Source organism: Stenella coeruleoalba (genome assembly GCF_951394435.1).
Source record: "Stenella coeruleoalba genome assembly, chromosome: 8".
NCBI lineage: Eukaryota > Metazoa > Chordata > Mammalia > Artiodactyla > Delphinidae > Stenella > Stenella coeruleoalba.
Window position 1 is genome coordinate 60,341,570 of NC_137154.1, and position 18,791 is coordinate 60,360,360.

The 18,791-nt window shown below is 45.7% G+C and overlaps 2 protein-coding genes across 28 annotated transcripts in view; both read right to left on the reverse strand.

Moving 5' to 3' along the window:
• CCDC90B (coiled-coil domain containing 90B) overlaps positions 1-7,656 on the reverse strand; it is a 173,895-nt gene extending 166,239 nt beyond the window's left edge. For 4 of the 6 annotated variants that reach the window (XM_079929213.1, XM_079929215.1, XM_079929214.1 and 1 more), the window contains exons 1-2: positions 7,463-7,656; positions 6,106-6,184 (exon numbers count right to left, since the gene is read on the reverse strand). The gene's annotated coding sequence lies outside the window, so the exon portion shown is untranslated. Of the gene's footprint in view, positions 1-6,105; positions 6,935-7,462 lie in introns of those variants that run through there. The other 2 variants (XM_079929216.1, XM_079929211.1) reach the window with 2 other exon arrangements.
• Positions 7,657-16,326: 8,670 nt separating this feature from the next.
• The window catches only part of DLG2 (discs large MAGUK scaffold protein 2), a 2,041,348-nt gene continuing 2,038,883 nt past the window's right edge, over positions 16,327-18,791 (reverse strand). For all 22 annotated transcript variants that reach the window (XM_079928919.1, XM_079928924.1, XM_079928927.1 and 19 more), the window contains one exon: positions 16,327-18,724. In XM_079928919.1, coding sequence (XP_079785045.1) covers positions 18,618-18,724 — 107 coding nt within the window. In that variant the 3' untranslated portion in view covers positions 16,327-18,617. The remainder of the gene's footprint in view (positions 18,725-18,791) is intronic.

Below are 18,791 nucleotides of genomic sequence, written 5' to 3' on the forward strand. Positions count from 1 at the left end.
GATGGGCAGGTCCACGTCCGGTGATGTGTTTTGGGGTTTCTGTGACTTTATTATGATTTTAGGCAGCCTCTCTGCTAATGGGTGGGATTGTGTTCCTGTCTTGCTAGTTGTTTGGCATAGGATGTCCAGCACTGTAGCTTGCTGGTCGTTGAGTGGAGCTGAGTCTTGGCATTGAGATGGAGATCACTGGGAGATTTTCGCCTTTTTGATATTACGTGGAGCTGGGAGGTCTCTGGTGGACCAACGTCCTGAACTTGGCTCTCCCACCTCAGAGGAACAGCCCTTATGCCTGGCTGGAGCACCAAGAGCCTGTCATACACATGGCTCAGAATGAAAGGAAGAAAAGGAAGGAAGGAAGGAAGGAAGGAAGGAAGGAAGGAAGAAAAATAAAATAGTACTAAATTTTTTTTAAAGTTATTAAAATAAAAAACAAAAAATCATTATTAAAAATTTTTTAAAGTAATTTAAAAAGAAAGAAAGAAAGAACAACCAAACCAAAAAACAAATTCACCAATGATAACAAGCACTGAAAACTATACCAAAAAAAAAAAAAAAAAACCGGACAGACAGAACCCTAGGACAAATGGTAAAAGCAAAGCTATATAGACAAAATCACACAGGGAAGGATACACATACACACTCACAAAAAGAGAAAAAGGGAAAAAAATATATATATGTCGTTGCTCCCAAAGTCCATCTCCTCAATTTGGGATGATTCGTCGTCTATTCAGGTACTCCACAGATGCAGGGTACATTAAGTTGATTGTGGAGATTTAATCCGCTGCTCCTGAGGCTGCTGGGAGAGATTTCCCTTTCTCTCCTTTGTTCGCACACCTCCCAGGGTTCAGCTTGGGATTTGGACCCGCCTCTGCGTGTAGGTCGCCTGAGGGCGTCTGTTCTTTGCTCAGACAGGACGGGGTTAAAGGAGCCACTGATTCGGGGGCTTCACAGCTCCGTCCCACTGGTGCAGGTCCCGTCCCTATTCTTTTTTTTTTTTTTTTTGCGGTACGCGGGCCTCTCACTGTTGTGGCCTCTCCCATTGCAGAGCACAGGCTCCGGATGCGCAGGCTCAGCGGCCATGGCTCACGGGCCCAGCCGCTCCACGGCATGTGGAATCCTCCCGGACCGGGGCACGAACCCGCATCCCCTGCATCAGCAGGCGGACTCTCAACCACTGCGCCACCAGGGAAGCCCCTGTCCCTATTCTTTTGTTTCTGTTTTTTCTTTTTTCTTTTGCCCTACCCAGGTACGTGGGGGGTTTCTTGCCTTTTGGGAGGTCTGAGGTCTTCTGCCAGCGTTCAGTAGGTGTTCTGTAGGACACCTACAGAACACCTGTAGTAGCGTTCTGTAGGTTGTTCCACATGTAGATGTATTTCTGATGTATCTGTGGGGAGGAAGGTGATCTCCGCGTCTTACTCTTCTGCCATCTTGAAGCTCCTCCTCCTGATTCATCTTTGTAGTCTTGCTCCTCTCCATTCTGCTCAATAAATATTTGTTGAATGAATGATTGCTTTCTGGACCAAGCCTCCCTGTTTACTAAGAGGAAAGCTGTGAACATCTGTTGTGTTGCCTGTTGAGCATCCCTTCCCTCTTTCTATTAACAGTATCCTTCCTTCCTTGAGAGCCTGCAGCTCTTCCATTCCCACCAGCTGGAGTCCTCTCCCCACCCCCACCCCAGGCTCCTGCTGCGGCTCCTCTGTGAGCTGCCCAGGGGTCTTCCATTAACACTTCTTTTCTTGACTAAGTTGGCTGGAATTTATGGGTCAGAGAGACCACATGAAATATAACTTTATTTTAGGACAATATTGAAGAGTTAGTCCCTTGCAATACTTTCAACAATTCCCCTTAAATAAGGCTTACTCTTCTTAGGTAAAAAAATCTGTTGCTCAGACTTCTGACCACAGTCCTGCTCCGCTCCAAGATGGCTCCCAGGTGAGTGGGTTGTGGCTTACTCTGTCCTCTTTGCAGGTAGAAGGAAAGGGTTCTTTGGGTTCACGTGATATTCTCTGGCCTCCCTGGTCTCCACAGCAGCATCTCTTGTTTCCATGACAGTGTTCCTTGCCCACTAGAGGGATGCTTGCCCTGCTGGCATCTGTGTCTGAAGCCAAAGCTGGCATTGCTTGTAATCTGGTTTTGCAAGGCTTGGCAGAGGCTGCAGTACTTCCTAGTTGCCACACTCACCTCATCACTGATGGCTCTAAAACCTTCGCATATCCTCCATTGGCTTCTGGTTGGGGTGAGATCGGATGTGGGGTGGGGTTCATCTTTCTCTGCTGAATCACCCCTGACCACAGTTGGTTGGAAAGCAGGCTCTCAGACTCAGCTACCTCCTGCTTCCCCATTTCAGGGTTCAGTGGAAGCTCCTGTGTTCCAACAAATCCCATGGGAAGAGAGAGCAGCTAGAGAGAGGCTGTAGCATTGAGCTTCTTTCACGTGGCCAATCCCCAAATTCTTATGGACATGTCAGGGAACCTGGCCCACCAGGCAACCTCCTCCCAGGGTCCCAAATAGGGAGTGGGCCAGGAACCCTCTGCCCTAATTATTCTCTTCAACTTGTCAGGGTTGCAGCCCGGGCAGAGGAATGGAGCACAGTTTGTCTACCTCTCCAACTCTGTTTCTTCTCTTCTGCCTTCAGCCCACCCTCTGTCTTCAATATAACCTTGGATTATAAAGGATGGGCTTCACTTTTGCTTCTATCTTATATCCTGTCTTTTCTGCTTGTAGTTTTATGGCTATCTTATTTACACCATGGGAAAAATTCTATATCAAGCTGACATGTGAAATGGGGACAGGGGCTTCCCTGCTGGTATAGTGGTTAAGAATTGCCTGCTAATGCAGGGGACACAGGTTTGAGCCCTGGTCCGGGAAGATCCCACATGCTGCAGAGCAACTAAGCCCATGTGCCACAACTACTGAGCCTATGCTCTAGAGCCCACAACTATTTAGCCTGCATGCCACAACTACTGAAGCCTGCGTGTCTAGAGCCCGTGCTCCGCAACAAGAGAAGCCACCGCAGCGAGAAGCCTGCACACCTCAACGAAGAGTAGCTCCCGCTCACTGCAACTAGAGAAAGCCTGCGTGTAGCAATGAAGACCCAATGCAGCCAAAAATAAATACATAAAAGAAATTTATATAAAAGAAAGGGAACAAAATAAATTTAGACTTTATTGCCTTGCCTTATAATGTCAGCAGCTGACTGTTACCTTTCTCTGCATTCCTTCTTTAAGGATTCAATTTTCCCTCTGTCTACCCCACCCCTCACCAGCTGCCAAGAAAGGTGAGTAACTTGGCTGACTATGGAGAAAATCGGGTCATGTGCATGTAAATCTACGTTTGTATTTCTCAGATTATTTCCTTTATACCTTTGACTAAAGAACCCTAGCTGATATAAGCAGCGTGATACACCATTCACAATTTGCCTGTGGATAATTTAATCTTTCCTTTTTGCTAAGGTCTTTCCAAGAATTACCCAAAAGAGAGTTGATCAAGAGTATAAGGAGAAACAGATGGGACCATCACACTGGGAGCAGGAGACTCAAGTCAGGTTTGGTGAGCAGAAGCTAATCTCTTCTGATTCCATGAAGTGATGCAAAACACCCTGGAACCCAGATGCCAACTGTGGAGACTGTGGGAAGCAGGGGCAAGAGATCTGACAATTCTAAACCACTGGATAAATCACTGCATTTGACTGAGCTTAAACATGATTAGGATGTGAGGCAAGTTGAGGGCTCAGAGTTAATACCTTAAAATGGTAATAGATAAGCAAAGAAAGAAACAATCTGAATCCTCACATTTTTGACGGTGAAAATTATCTCTCTCATATGAGGTTGGATTTGTTGCCCTTTCAATCAGTTACTCACTATGTTTCCATGCTTTGGATGTGGGAAATACTGGAAGAATTATAATGAAGATGTTTATCATCAAGTTTGGGAAGAAGTAGGAGACTAAGGTAATTAAGAGACTATTAAAAGCCAAAATGTGAAAGATCTGAAGGTTCTTTAGGACTTCCCCCAAGCAGAGGGTCCCACCCTGGATCAGTTAGTCCAAATGAAATAAAGATAGGAAAAATGACTGGCATTGGGTTTCCCACTGTGGGGGTAGGAGGTTACAGACAAGCAAGGGGAGGAGGCTAGAATGATCTATGTGGTAATGGATTAGAGTGGAGACATCAGTATGAACTCATGTTTAGCTTAATATAGAGGTGATTACATTTAGAAACATTTTAGGTATGTATATTATACAAGTTAATACATATACATTTATGTCTTTGTTCTGGCAGCCTGGGAAATGACACCTCAGTAGCCATGAGAGCATCTAACCCCTAGATCTCAGGTTTCTTTCCCCCACCTTCAATATATGCTTATTTATGAAATTAAGAGCAAAATATGTACACACACAAAACACTCAGAGACACCAAAGGACCCTAAGGCCTCAGATTAAATACACCCCCAACCGCAAGCAGGGGTTCATAAAAACAGTAAGCCAGACGCCCTCCCCCTCCCATATTCAGAACTGATTCACGCGGGAGAAGGCAGATGAGGGCAGGGAAGAGGGAAGGCGAGAATCCGCCAACGGGCAGAAGAAAGTCACACCCCTTGCAGCACTCACCCCAAACTATTCCTATAAAAATTTTCCCCAAAAAACCATCAGGGAGTTTGGGGTTTCTGAGCACGAGCCATCCTGTATCCTTGCTTGGCTCTGCAATAAACCAGAGTCTGCTCCAAACTCTGATGTTTCGGTTTCTTTGATCTGATTGTGCATCAGGCACGCGCAATACTCCACAGAGGCCACTAGCAGAGCCGCAGCGAGGCCCAAAGGCGGGGGCAGAGGAGAGGCCTTCCCCAGGCTGCCCTGGCTCCGGCTCCCCCCTCCCCCCACCAACACTGCCTCAGACACAAAGCCGGTACTAGGCCTCACAGTGTTTCCTCACCTCTCCAGGTCCCAGCCAGTGGCCTGGGGGCTTTGGCAGAGCCCCCCGAGGCTCCCTGAGGCTTCCTCTCTCCGATGGCTCAGCACTTCTCTCACCTTTCACTCCTGACGCCTTTCTCGCCAGTACCTTGAGATTAGGCCTAGAAACCACCCCCTGCCACTCTCGGATCCTCATCAGGCGCCGGCCACACCTCCTGGCGAGATCTCAGTTCCTAATACCATTCTCCAGTGAAAGGAACCAGGGTGCCTTGGAGAAATGGCTCCTTCTAGGATTCAGGCAGGAAATCTACAAAATGAGCCTGAATCTCTCGTAGAGCCAGAAAGTAAGAAAGCGCTCAAAAAAAATCCACAATGACGTGGGTATGCCAAAGGAACGCAGGAGCCAAATGAACACGCTCCCAAGGGCCGAACCTGAAGCAATCTGAGTAACAAAACAAAGTGTTATTGGATTATAACCGAAAATTTAGAATATCTACTAGTCCCTGCTGATAGAAACAAATTATTGAATAAATAAACGGGGGAGAATAGACAAATCTCCTGTGCTCCTTAGCCCTCAAGGACTTGAAGCATAACTCCCTTCTAATTAAGGGCAGGCTGTGTCCAGTGACTTCCTTCCAAAGAATGCAGCATGAAAAGGGGGATGAAAGTAACTTCACAGCAGAAAAACTTGAAAAAGCCTACCTCAGCCAGGTGGACAAGGTCAACATCAACAGTGATTAAGTCATGCACCCTTAATCCGCTGTAATGAGAATGGCTCTTCAGCTCTGTGAGCATCCTTCCAAAAACTCATAATCCCAGTCGAATCATGAGAAAACATCAGATGAATCCCAAGTGAGGGACATTCTATAAAATACCTGATCACTCCTCAAAACGGTCACAAAAACAAGATAAGTCTGAGGAACTGTCACAGCCAAGAAGACAGGAGACACGATGATGAAATGTTAATATGGTGTCCTGGATGGAATCCAGGAAGAGAAAAAGGTAAAAACTAAGGCAATCTGAATACAGTACGGTCTTCAGTTAACAACATATCAACATCAGCCCATTGATTGTGACAAGTAGTTATGGGCTGCACCCTGCAGGCCTACACGGCCTGCACTTGCCCAGCTTTAAGACCAAAGAAAGAGCCCAGAGTCAGCAACAGAGATATCAATGGTTAATGGATAGGGTGCTTACCTGCCCGGAGAAAGGCCCTGGAGTGACACCCAACTGTGTGCAGCTATCAGCGGGGAGGACGTGGCGGCAGGCTTTGCTCCTGGGGGTGGGGGAAGGGGAGGTTGCCAGTTATAGGTTGGCTCATTAGTTACCAGGGAAACTAGCAGAGGGGCACGCCCCTCACCTCCCCTTTGATAAGAACAAGCATCAGCTGAGGCAGGGGCAAGCTTGTAGCAAGGTGAGTCAGGTGCATAGGCTGTAGGTGAAGCAGGGACTGGTGAAGCAGGGAATGGACAGAGAGCAAGCAAACAGCCATCCTGAGTGGCCTGACCATAGAGTAGTTAATAGAGGGAATTGGCTGGAGAGTATATGGGAATTCTCTGTACTATATTTGGAATTTTCCTGTAAATCTAAAACTATTCTAAAATAAAGAGTTTATTTTAAAGTGACTGGCATTGCAACATGTGGCAGGGTGGGAAAAAATTACTGCTAAACTGGAATAACTTTTTGTCTTTCTCATGTGATAACCAGGGATGTTTCTTTGCCTTTTGACAGTGACTCATTCCGAGCTTGGAGCTCAGGGGCCGGTGACCCAGGTAGGAAGCAGATGGCTGGCTGCTTGTCCATCAGGCCAGCCTTCTGGGCCTTTACTTGGTAATCACTGCTCCAAAGCAGATCCTTAATTAACATTAATGAAGCTTGTCTGGTGTAGCAGTAAAGGACACTGAATGAGGGAGGCTAAAGCCTGAGCTCGAGACCCAGCTCTGCCACCAGCCGTGCGACTGGTGGGGGAGTCTCTTCTTCCTGCAACCCTGATTTATTCGCCTCTAACATGGAGAAGCAAATGGCCTTGTCTCTTTCACAGGGTATGAGGACTAATGAATAAACAGACTCTCAAACGTCTAACAGCGTCAAATTTCTATCAGTAGGATTTGCTGATAGCACAGGGTGATACTTGGCCACATCATTGTTGGGGGAACCACTGACTGAAACCGCCCCCCACTAGCCAGGCAAGATGGTAACCACTTGCGTGAGTTATGTTACAACAGGGGGTCCTGGTAAGGAACGCGGAACTAACAAGTAACCACCGACCGGAAGAATGAGGGAAAGGTCAAAAGGAGAGAGGCGGGCTTCCCTGGTGGCGCAGTGGTTGAGAGTCCGCCTGCTGATGCAGGGGACGCGGGTTCGCGCTCCAGTCCGGGGGAATCCCGCATGCCGCGGGGCGGCTGGGCCCGTGAGCCATGGCCGCTGAGCCTGCGCGTCCGGAGCCTGTGCTCCGCAACGGGAGAGGCCACAACAGTGAGAGGCCCGCGTACCGCAAAAAAAAAAAAAAAAAAAACAAGGAGAGAGGAGATGCCAGTCCATATGTTCTACCAACCTCCCAGAATCCTTCTCTCTGGAATACATCTTAGCTGAGTGATGCGTGTGCCACCAGGAAGGGCCCTGAGTCAGAACGATTGGCCAGAGACAACCCGGAAACTAACCCGACAACCCGGAAACTAACCCGATTCCCATAAAACCCGAGATTGCGAGCCACGTGGCAGAGCAGTTCACCTGGGCTCCCTTACTCTCCTGCTCTTCACCCAGCTGCCCCTTCTCAATAAAGTCTCTTGCTTTGTCAGCATGTTTGTCTCCTCGGACAATTCATTTCTGAGTGTTAGACAAGAGCCCACTCTCAGGCCCTGGAAGGGGTCACCCTTCCTGCAACATCATAAGAGAGATTCAGCAATGAACAGTGAGGCCAAACAAACTGCAACGTCGGAGTTTGGAGCAGAGAAGTGTTTATGGGATGGCGAAGCAAAGAGAACAGGTGGCTCCTGCTCAAAACCCCCAGAACTCCCTGATGGTTTTCAGGGAGAAATTTTTATAGGCAAAATTTGGGGTGGGGGCTGCAGGATGTGTGACTTTCTTCTGATTGGTCAGTGGTGAGGTAATAAGGTGGTGCTCCAGGAATCTTGTGCTCAGCCTGAAGTTACCATCCTCCACCTGGTTGGGGGTCTTCGTTCTTCCAGAAGAACTCAAAGATACTGTTACATATATCCCTTGAGGAGGCACCAGGATCCTGCTTTAATTGCTGCACTATGGTTTCTTGACCATTCCTCCTTGGTTTCTGCATTCCCTATTGCCCTGATTAGTAGCTGTCTGGATCTGCCCTTTGGAACTCAGGGAAGGTCTAGGAGGCTGAAGGCTTCATCCTGCAAGTAAGAAATGGAGAACCTGGAAAGGCTTTTGTGCCCAGGAGGGCCCCAAAAGGTGCTGCGTGGTTTCACTTGCAGCTATGAGAAACAAGCATTCTGATTCGAATTTCTGGGTGTTTGTATCCTGTGGTAACATTAAAATAATCATGCAAATCTGAAAAAAAAAAGAAGGTAATAGCAGAAACAGGACTTATTTATCTCATAGGTTTAGGCTGCATATTTACTTTTTTTTTTTAAAAAAAAAGTTGAGTTTAACTTGCTTTTAGTTTTTATAGAATATTTTTCTTTTTTTTTTAGAATATTTTTGATTTAAGTCTCCAGGTCAGGAAACTACCACTTCCAAGGGAATAAAACCTTGCATGTGGTTCTAAGGAAAGTGTTTTAATGCCCCAAGTTGTAGTAACAGAAAAGAAGGCCTCATTGCACCATTTTACTTTGCAGCAGGTCTTTGATGCCTCAAATACTCAGTGTTACAAAGAAAACGGAAGCTCTCCAGCTCTACAGATTTCCCTAATGAGCGCGGGGATTGTCCTATGTCTTGACTACTTGTCCAAATTGTTTCTTGCTTCCCGAAATTTTTGCCACCTATTAGGCATACCAGTTCTGGAATACCAACCTCCATATATCACACTAATCTTACCTGCCCCTCGTCTCCCACCTGGCCAGCTAGCCTGTGCTAATTGTCATCTTAACTGGATATAGGTAAGCCAGTCAGGTGGCCAATGTGATTGGATGGGGAGGTGTTTTGTGTGCATCTCAGCCTGTGGATAGTGATACTGTTGGCTCGAAATGCCTCTGGGCACTCACCTGGGCTCACAGGGAGCCCCTACAGATGTCTTCCTTTCCAGAGCCAATGCTGCGATTGGACTGGCCCTTGTGGCTTTTACTGTGATTGGAAAACACCCTTAGCAATAACCCCTTTGAAAGGACAAGATTTCTTACTCACAGATCCTGGAAAACACGTGGCATGCCTGGGGCCACATAGAGAGGCTGTGGATGTGGGGTGTGGCGATGGGGAGAGGGAGAGAGCCGGCGGGGGGTGGGGGAGGGGGGCAGAGAGAGAGAACCTGGCGTTCTGCTTTTATTGGATTCGAGGGTGGGAGAGCTAGTGTTCCACAGGTTCACTCTTTATTGGTGAAATTTAATACCTAAGAGCCCGAATTAAAGTGAGGAAAGAGAAAAACAAGCAGTCAAAGGGTTAGTTATCAGAGTCAGCCAGAGAAGTCTAAAACAAAGGAAACTTCAGGGGTAGGCGGCCTGGCTCTTCCTCTAGTTGAGTCGCTGGCAGTGTGTTTATTGGAGATAGCTGGATGCCTGGGTAATCAAAAGCTTAATGTTAGGCACTTGCATTACAATTAAAAAAAAAACTCTCAGGGTTTACACCACAGGATAAAATATCTGGGGGTTGACAGATTCAGGAATGCTAGTGAAGAGACTCAGTTTTTTTTTTGTTTTTTGCAGTATGCAGGCTTCTCACTGTTGTGGCCTCTCCCGTTGCGGAGCACAGGCTCTGGACGTGCAGGCTCAGCGGCCATGGCTCACGGGCCCAGCCGCTCCGCGGCATGTGGGATCCTCCCGGACCGGGGCACGAACCCGTGTCCCCTGCATCGGCAGGCGGACTCTCAACCACTGTGCCACCAGGGAAGCCCGAAGAGACTCAATTTTGACATAAAGGTTCTTCCCAGGGTGTGAGCAACAAGGGCAAATCGTGAGCAGGTGTACGTTTGACTCCTAGATGTCAAGGTCCCTCTCCCAAAGTCTTTATGCACTCACTGGTCTGTTTTAGAGCTTCTGTGTTTTAATTCTCTCTCCTTCTGTCTTTAAAAATGCCTCTGCTCCCAGGCCTGCATTCCGTTAGAAGACAGGTTGTGCCCTGTGCATTTGTTTTTTATTTCATCGTCTAGAGCCTGGCTCCAAGCAGGTGGTTACTGTTTGCTGACCAAATGTGTAAGGAATGACGGCAAGATAAATAACTAATAAAAAATGCCAGCTTCTTTGCAAACATTTTTCTTGTGGGGCATTTTAAATTAAGCAACTGCTAGCTCTTCCTTGCCTGAAATGTTCACTTAAATACTCCAGATTTTAATGTTGACTGACCCTAGGTTTAAAACATGGCCTATATCCTTATTACTTTATACCCTGAAGAATTTCAGGTAGTCAAAATCAAACCACCAGTTGTTAAGGAAAAGGATTGTGGATTTGAAGCCAGATTTGGTGGCTGTAGTCAATTAGAATGAGTAATATTATAAAAAGAAATTAGCTTGGAAAGACCAAAGGGAGAGATTTCCTTCACTGGGGGGTTATTCATACCAGAGCTGCTAGATAAGGGAGCACGTCGCACACAGTATTTCTGCTGAAAGGTTACTACTAAGACTAGTAAAGAAACAGGAGTGGCCCATGAAAAATCAAACAATCCAATTAGCATCTGTGGGGAAGGGGACTCTTCCTCCCTCCCCCACCAAGCCCTCTGGTGCCTTTTGGCTGGTTGAATTGAATAATTAAAAGGACATAAGGCAGATTAACAGGAGAAAATCAAATTGTATCACCTACACATGGGGAATTCACATAAGCATGAAGGATACCAAAGACAGTAAGGCAAGACAAAGCATATATGTCATTTCGGACTTAAGGAGAAGGATATAGGAGTCTGGGACTTCAAAGGGAAGCCCATACAATGTTGTTTTAAAATTTTTTAAATTAATTTTTATTGGAGGATAGTTGTTTTACCTAGAATCTTGAAAATAATCCAATAAAAGACTGAAAAATTAAATTCAAGATTTAGATTTCTCTCATGAAGGATGTGGACCAGGGCTTTGGAAACGGAAAAGGTGTATGTTCACATTTGGAAAAAGCCATCAGTTCTTCAGTTTCTTTACTCTGATTTAGGCCTTGACTTAGATAGTGGTCATTTTTTAGTAGGTTTAGGTGGATGTTTCCAATTTCATTCCCTGTCTCAGTTGGGTGAAGAGGGTCTATGCATTGGTTTGTGTGGCTCTGAAAGTAGGACCAGTGAGGAAAAGCTAGGAGGTGGCAGAGAAAAGGACTTAGTGGTTTGCGTTCTCCGCGGTGGCACCCCATCTTCAGCAGGAGAGGAGGCCCCTAGGAGCTGGCTGAGTGTGGGTCATGGCACTGTTTCTCAAAGTGTGACTGTGACTGACAGGAAGGAATACATTTTACACCTGACACAACATGAAACAATATTCATCCTTACTACACGTGTGGCACTCTATAGAGTTTCTATTTCGTTGAAAAAAAGTGCTGGTTTATGACCCACTGGTGGGTGGTCAGTATCAGTGTGAAAAATGAGACTGAATTAGAGCCTGGTGACTCCAGTGTCAATATCACCTGGGAGCTTGTTAGAATCAGAATCTGCATCTAAGGCGATCTTAAGTGAAAGAGGAATCAAAGGTAACCACCGTGATTCAACCCTATTTGTATTCCAGCACGCGGGAGTAAAGGGGATGGAGAGTGCAGGCACTTTTCACCGGTAGCTGACATCGTGGGAAAGCAGTGCTGAGTCAGGCATGGATTCCGTGTCTCTCAAGCGGGCTACAGTAAACGTTTTGACCTCAGGTCCAGCTGTGCCTGAGGGACCCCTGGGAGGTGAGAGAAAATGGCCCTGTGTCACATGGCAGGTGGCCAGGGGCTGGGCACTAAGCCCATCCCATAAATCAAGTTATCTGTTATTTCCCTTTTGTTATAGCCAATCTTTAGCAAAGTTTGCCTAAGTATTCCAGCTTTGTCCCAACTGTGCCAAGGGGGATTAGGGACAAGGTCTGGACTTGACAATTGGCTGTAACATTGGAAGGGGGAAAGGATCAGTTTCATGACTGCAGTAGTGCCTCCTGAGATGTCCCTAAGGGAAAGGTGAGTCACAGAGGACCACGACTGGGGTTATGAGACCCAGCGGCCCTGGGGCGTAGAAGACATTGTCCCCTGACAACTTCAGAGACTCTGGGTCTGGTTTGTGCCGAGAAAGCTGGTGACCCCTCTAAAATGTTCCTTATCTTTGTGCCCCACTGAGGCTTTGAAATTCTGTCGCTGGATGTTTAGTCTCAGAGTATCTACAAAACGTCCATGGTTGCATAGCTAGGCCCTCTTAGGTTCAAAGATGTGCAGTCTTTTCTAACTTTTGAGACTTCCAGAATGATCGTGTTTTAAAAATAGTTACAAAGGAACGAAATAGGACCCAAAGAAAAGTCAAAAGCTCTTCTAGCTTTTTTCCCCCTTGAATAAACACACCCATTATTGAGAGAAACTGGCTTTTTGTGTAGTGTTACCACTAATATTACACCTGATGAGACTGTGCAAATGTTAAAAATTGAGTAATTGTTGGAATGTGAGGCCTGCATTGGGCTTGCAGCCTCAGTCAATGTCTTCTGCTGCCTCTGATCTGCTCGGCTCACTGCCGCCAAGGACCATGGACAGAGGCGGGGCACCTGGTGGAGACTCCTGCCGGCACACTGTGCTGGCCAGGGCCGTATGACCAAGTCTGGCTTCCCCAGTGGCTAATCCAATTATGTGATAGTTTATCGTGAAGCAAAATGTACTTCAAAGTGATCACTTCAATGGTGAAATTTCAACCCTTCCAGGGGAGGAATTTGTTTTGGCCCCGCAGCTGTCAGACCTGTGCTGTCCGAATGTCTACATGCCAAGGCATATGTTTAACCTGGAGGGAGGAATCATCTGGCAGATTCAGGTTCTCAAGCCTGACATTTTTGGTATGCTCAGCTCTTTGGAGCTGGTATGTTTTTTGGCCCCACTACATATGGAAAATTGACACCTTCTTTCCCATTTATGCCTTTCTTGGCATCATTAGTATCAGACAAGAAAAAATTATTTCTCTCTATTCTTAGGACCTTCTGGAATCTCACAATTTTGAAACTGGAGAATTGATTTTTTTTTTGAGGTAGATGTGAGGGTCTTTAAAAAACCTATCATTTGGGCTTCCCTGGTGGTGCAGTGGTTAAGAATCTGCCTGCCAATGCAGGGGATATGGGTTCGATCCCTGGTCCGGGATGATCCCACATGCCGTGGAGCAACTAAGCCCGTGCACCACAACTACTGAGCCTGGGCTCTAGAGCCCACGAACCACAGCTACTGAGCCCGCGTGCCACAACTACTGAGCCCGCACGCCTAGAGCCTGTGCTCCACAACAACGGAAGCGACCGCAATGAGAAGCCCGAGCACTGCAGTGAAGAATAGCCCTCACTTGCTGCAACTAGAGAAAGCCCGCGCGCAGCAACGAAGACCCAACGGAGCCAAAAATAAATAAATAAAATAAATTACCCCCCCCCAACCTATCATTTAATACCTTGTTCACCCTTGGCAAAATCCTGATTAAAAGCAGGCAAGATGGCAATCGAATATTCAAAAATATTCAAAAGCAGCACTTTCAGCTGCTCTAGGCAGTGCCAATATTTCTCAGAGCGAATCTACTCTAACTACACTTTAGTTCTAAAATCAGACAAGTCTGATAAAAATAGAAATGAATAATTCTATTCTTCGTGAAATAAGACAAATTATGCTTTGGGAGAAAATAATTTGCTATAAAGTATAAAATGTTTTAATATTTATATCTTATAATAAAACCATGACATGTTTATAAACACTCTATCAAGCATTTTTACAATGGGGCCACCGCTGACAACTGGAAACGCAATAAATATGCAAAGACACACTGAGTATGAAATATACATCTTGATTTTATAATCGTGTGTGCTTTATTTTTTACACAAATGGAATGGAAGTGTCGAATATTTACACTTAACAGGAGTGTAAGCTGTGCAGTGTCTCTGTAAACTCCAGCCCAGGCAAGGAGTATGTTTCCCTCCCTCCCATCCGGCACTACAGCTCAATGGAGAAGCATCCTGTCAGAGAGAAGCACAAAACTGTCATATCGAAATCTCACGCATACAGCCTGGTGCACTCAGAAGTTAAGACACATTTAGGAAACACAGATTCAAAAAGGAGAGAAGAAAAGTTTGCCATCTCATTGGGAGTCAACCTTGTCATTTGGTAGTCTGTCCTCCTGAGTTGCTAGGGAGCTTCTGTAGTCTATCTTTTAGATGATCTTTGTCTAAATCATTCACCTTAGTTTATCCTCAGCTGCTACAAGAAACTGCACAGCTGTACAAGAAATGATTTCCGAAGCACAGTTTTCAGTGAGGAAGGATATTTACAGACTAAAGTGTGTGTGTGGGTTTCCATCCACATTCATTTGTACCCAATGTAGTATGTGTATACATGATAGACATACCACATATACCATACGTACAGAGAAGTAAAATGTATATCCACAGAATTCTGTAGGGAGTCCTCTTTCAAATCAGTTGTCATGGGAGGTACTCCACATACTCTAAGGGAAATGTCCCCTTTTGTCCTCTTTAGGAGCGACAGATTACTATGATAAACTTAGGAAGTAGCCTGAGTCTTTGACTTAAATATTTTTGTAGGAATTTAGGCAGGACCAAGACAGGAAAAAAGAGATGTAATTTCACCAGCAAGTCCATTCAATCTCACCAGAGCAATCACCAGCTGAAAAGCAGAGGGAGCTTCACATGAAAATAGGAAAAAGAAAGCTTATGAATGGAGAAAAAGTCTCTCTCCAAACCAAGGTGATGGCATGGCTTCCATGAGAAGGAAGAGGTTTGGTGTCAGAATAATTGCTGGGGCCAGAGTCTGCCTTTATTGAAAGGAAGTGTCCTCAGAGCCGTGGGATGGTGCTGGGAGCAGGCTCACTTTGGACCAGGCTTCAGGCAGAGGCACCCAGGTGCCGGCAGGGCCCAGAGCACGTGCATCATCACTGCCAGGGCAGCGGTGCAGGCTGGCTCAGTGAGGTGTGATGGAGCTGGCTCCAGTGCAGGACCTCATTCAGGCTCAGCTTTGCCTTCTGGGCTGCCTGGGTGAGACGGCGACCCAAAGAATTTGTGTCGTTAGTCCAGTGTATGGACTTGCTGTCTGAATCAGCCATGAGCCCTTTTAGGACGGAAATACTAAGGAGTGGGTTATGGGAGAGGAGATGATCAGACATGTGAGAAGAGAAAGGACAGGAAAGGTGGAGGAAGAGGAAGAGGAAGGGGAGAGACTGAGAGTAAAGGAGAGATAGACAAAGAGACTGGGGATCAAAGGGGAGGGAGAAAAGAAGGAATGCGGGAGAAAGCCAACAACTCAGAGAAGACGGGAAGGAAGGATAAAAGGAGAGGTACACAGAAGAGAGCTGGAATGAGACAGAACTAGGAGGGGAAGAGCAGAGGGAAAGAATGAGGAGAAAGAAGAGGCAAGAGCCATAGGAGCGGGGAGCTTTTCCCTGGCTCGGAGTCCTGAAGGGCTGGCAGTAGGATCTAAGACAGCTCAGAGGCACCTGAGTGCAGGCTTCGTAAAGATGGGCGCACTCAACAGAGCGAACCCAAAAGCTTGGAGCCGGGAGAAAAAGCCTGCAAAGAAGTGGCCAACAAATTCTGTGGGAGGAGAGCAGAAAAACAAATGCCCCTGCAATTAGCTGACAAATGGGATTTTGATTTTGGTAAAGCTGAGACCCCCGTGGTGCTACACATTGTACCAGAGCATGAAAAATAGCACCAGTGAGACGATCTGGCACTTTTCCGAAAGGGCCCAGCATGTGAAGGTGACGTTGCGCCCCCAGCAAGCCTTCAGATTGGAGAGAGCTCTCGACAAAGTTTGCAGTGTTAGCACCAGTCTGGCCCCAGGCTCCAAGTGCATTTGCACCAGTTGTAATCTGGGTAACTTTCATGCCATTTCCACACAAGTCGTCAGATTTGCTGCAAAACACACTGGTTCACTGGAGCCGTAGAGACCTCAACATTGGGAAGCGCAAGACAACACAACAAATGGAGGTGTAAATTCTACAGGAAAAGACCCTCTCTCACCAATTGGCTTGGTGATTCTTCAAGCAAATATATATGTATATATATATTTATATAAATCTACATAAAAAAATCAGTGCAAATGCCAATTCTAATCAGAAGCATCTACACTAGGAAAATAAATAATTATATTACTACAAAACCAAGGGTTGGTGGGTTCAATCTGATTGTACTCAGCCACAGCAATACTTAAGATTAAATGGAAAGCACATCACATGACCCATGGAAACATCTATTCATTAGTGACAGTCCTTTACATAAATGGTTGCATGCTTAGTTGAGAAACCAAAGAAGTCATCATGGCGGCCTAAAAGTCGAGCTGGGATCAGGAATGGCATTCTGGTGGCAGAAAACTTCTGGGAGTAAGACTGATGAAAGCAGGCCTTGACCTGAAACTGGCGAATTGCAGACATGGACACATTTTTGACATTTTGAGCGCTCCAAGGAAGTCTTGGGAAATTTAACTTTCATCAGAGGGAAAAATGCACTGCTAGCCCTTCCATTGGTAAAGGTAGCCTCAAGACTATAGGTAGATGCATGACTTTGCATTTTTGTGTTTGTTTTGGTGACTGCAGCCGGGCAGACAGTGGTAGTTTAGTGTAAGACGAATAATGCTTGCTTTTGGAAAGAGACCCTCATTCTGAGCTCTGATGTTCTTACTGTGAAGAAGCCCCATCACTGCTGATGGCTGTCTCTTGCTCTCCCATCGCAGCCTGCATGCTGGTTTGCTGCACAGTGTGGCAGAATCCCTGCCAGGTCTGATGTACCCCAGAGATAAGGCGATGGGGCTTAGTTTGGGCATGTATACAACCCAGAGTTGAGTAGTTATTGAGATCACTGAAAAGTCTCTCTCTAAACGCCCTGGGCACAAGCAATGCTGATGTCACCAATGGCTCTAAAGTGGGATATAGGCTTCGGGAGGTTTCTTTTTGTAAATCGTCATTATTATAATTGCTAAAAAATAAACTTGGTCCAGGCGCATCCCCCAAGAAAGGCAGTTCAGTTGGTTGAGCTCAAAGTCATTAATGGTCTTTCCTGATGGTTCTATCTCTTTGTCCGGTACACAGAAAAAAAAGTCTGTACCCCTCACGCCCCCTCAACCAGATGCTTCCCTTCTCTCTCTCTTCCTCAGAGAAATAGTGCATTTTGGGGCAGATCTCTCCATGGCTCTATACCTTCTCTGGCTATTACAAAACCCTCAGTTACTTGTGAAACAGACAAAAAAAAAAGTCCTAATTATTCATGATGGCCAAAATACTAAATGATCCTTTAAGAACTGTATGTAAGTTAACTAGGAACAACATTATTCAACTATTTGCATGGCAGGCCCAGGTTGTTTAACAAGAGAAAAGCAAAAGCAAAAACTTCCCTTTACATCATTTGCATGAGTTTGTCTCTGAAAGCCATCAGCTTAAAAAAATTCATTAACCAAATGTCCTCCAAAAATATTCATGAGGGTAACTCATTAAGGGATGTGCTCCATGGGAGTGTATCACTAACGTGGAAGGGAGATCATGGGAGGTAAGTGAGGGAGAAGTCTTTGTCAGGCTTCAGAAGGAACTCAGATGCTCTCAATGGATCATTGGCAACAAAAGGGAGAGTGCAGCTTTCTGGTGTTGAATTGGACCATCTGCAGATAGTGCATACATTTAGTCTTTCAATGAATTAATCTTTACAAAATATTTCACAAAACTTCTTTAACCTATAGAAATTCATTTCTATACATTTAATATATTTTTATTATATAAATTATTCTCATCTTTAGTGCCTTCTTTAAGTTTATAAATGGCAAAATAGACGATAAACAATCATAAAGCTAACCCCAGGTGGAATCCCCTCCTCTCAGTGAGGTCAGTCCTCCACACACTCGCAAATTTTATGAAATGCTTGTCTTTGCAGATGCCAGGAAAAGAAACTACACACTTATCCTTCCCTGATATTATGCCGTCTCCAAAGGGACTCCTTTCTTTTTTTCCCTTCGTTCTTTCTTTTGCTTGTTAAGAAATCAAAGGAGGTGCATAGTTATAAAATTCGAAGTGTACCAATTACAGATGTGGGTAATGGGAAGGTTGGTGAAGTTCAAGTGCTGGCAACTTTTCTTTAAAGCAAAAAACACAGGGAGCTCAGCAGCTAAATCAGCTCTGGACATCTGCTGGGTGAGGAGGCTGCCCATCGCTTGGGCACAAAGCCCGTCAGAGGTTCATCCCTACCCCTGGCACTCTGAGCAAAGCAAAGCCTTCCCGCGTACTGCACTGTCTTTTCTGTCCCACCCTTTGGCCCCTCCTTCTCCTTCATGGCTTCACACAGTTTGTGTTGTACATTCATAAGAATTCACATTGACTGCAAAAACATAAATGCAACAGAAACATAAAAGCCTCCAAGTAGTGTATTATATATATTTTGTTCTTCTAAATGCTCTTCTGTCATTGTTGGAGGTGCAGTGGCTAATTTATAACTTCTCCTTTGAGGGAATCCAGATGAAAGGCCCAGATTGCTCTTCAATAACAAGCTTGCATTGGTTATAGATATCTTCTAAGGTGTCACCTTGGACAATAGCTAGAACAAAAGCAAACACACTGGAGTTAGGAATCACTCGCTGGCTGGTGAAGAACCACCATCGATC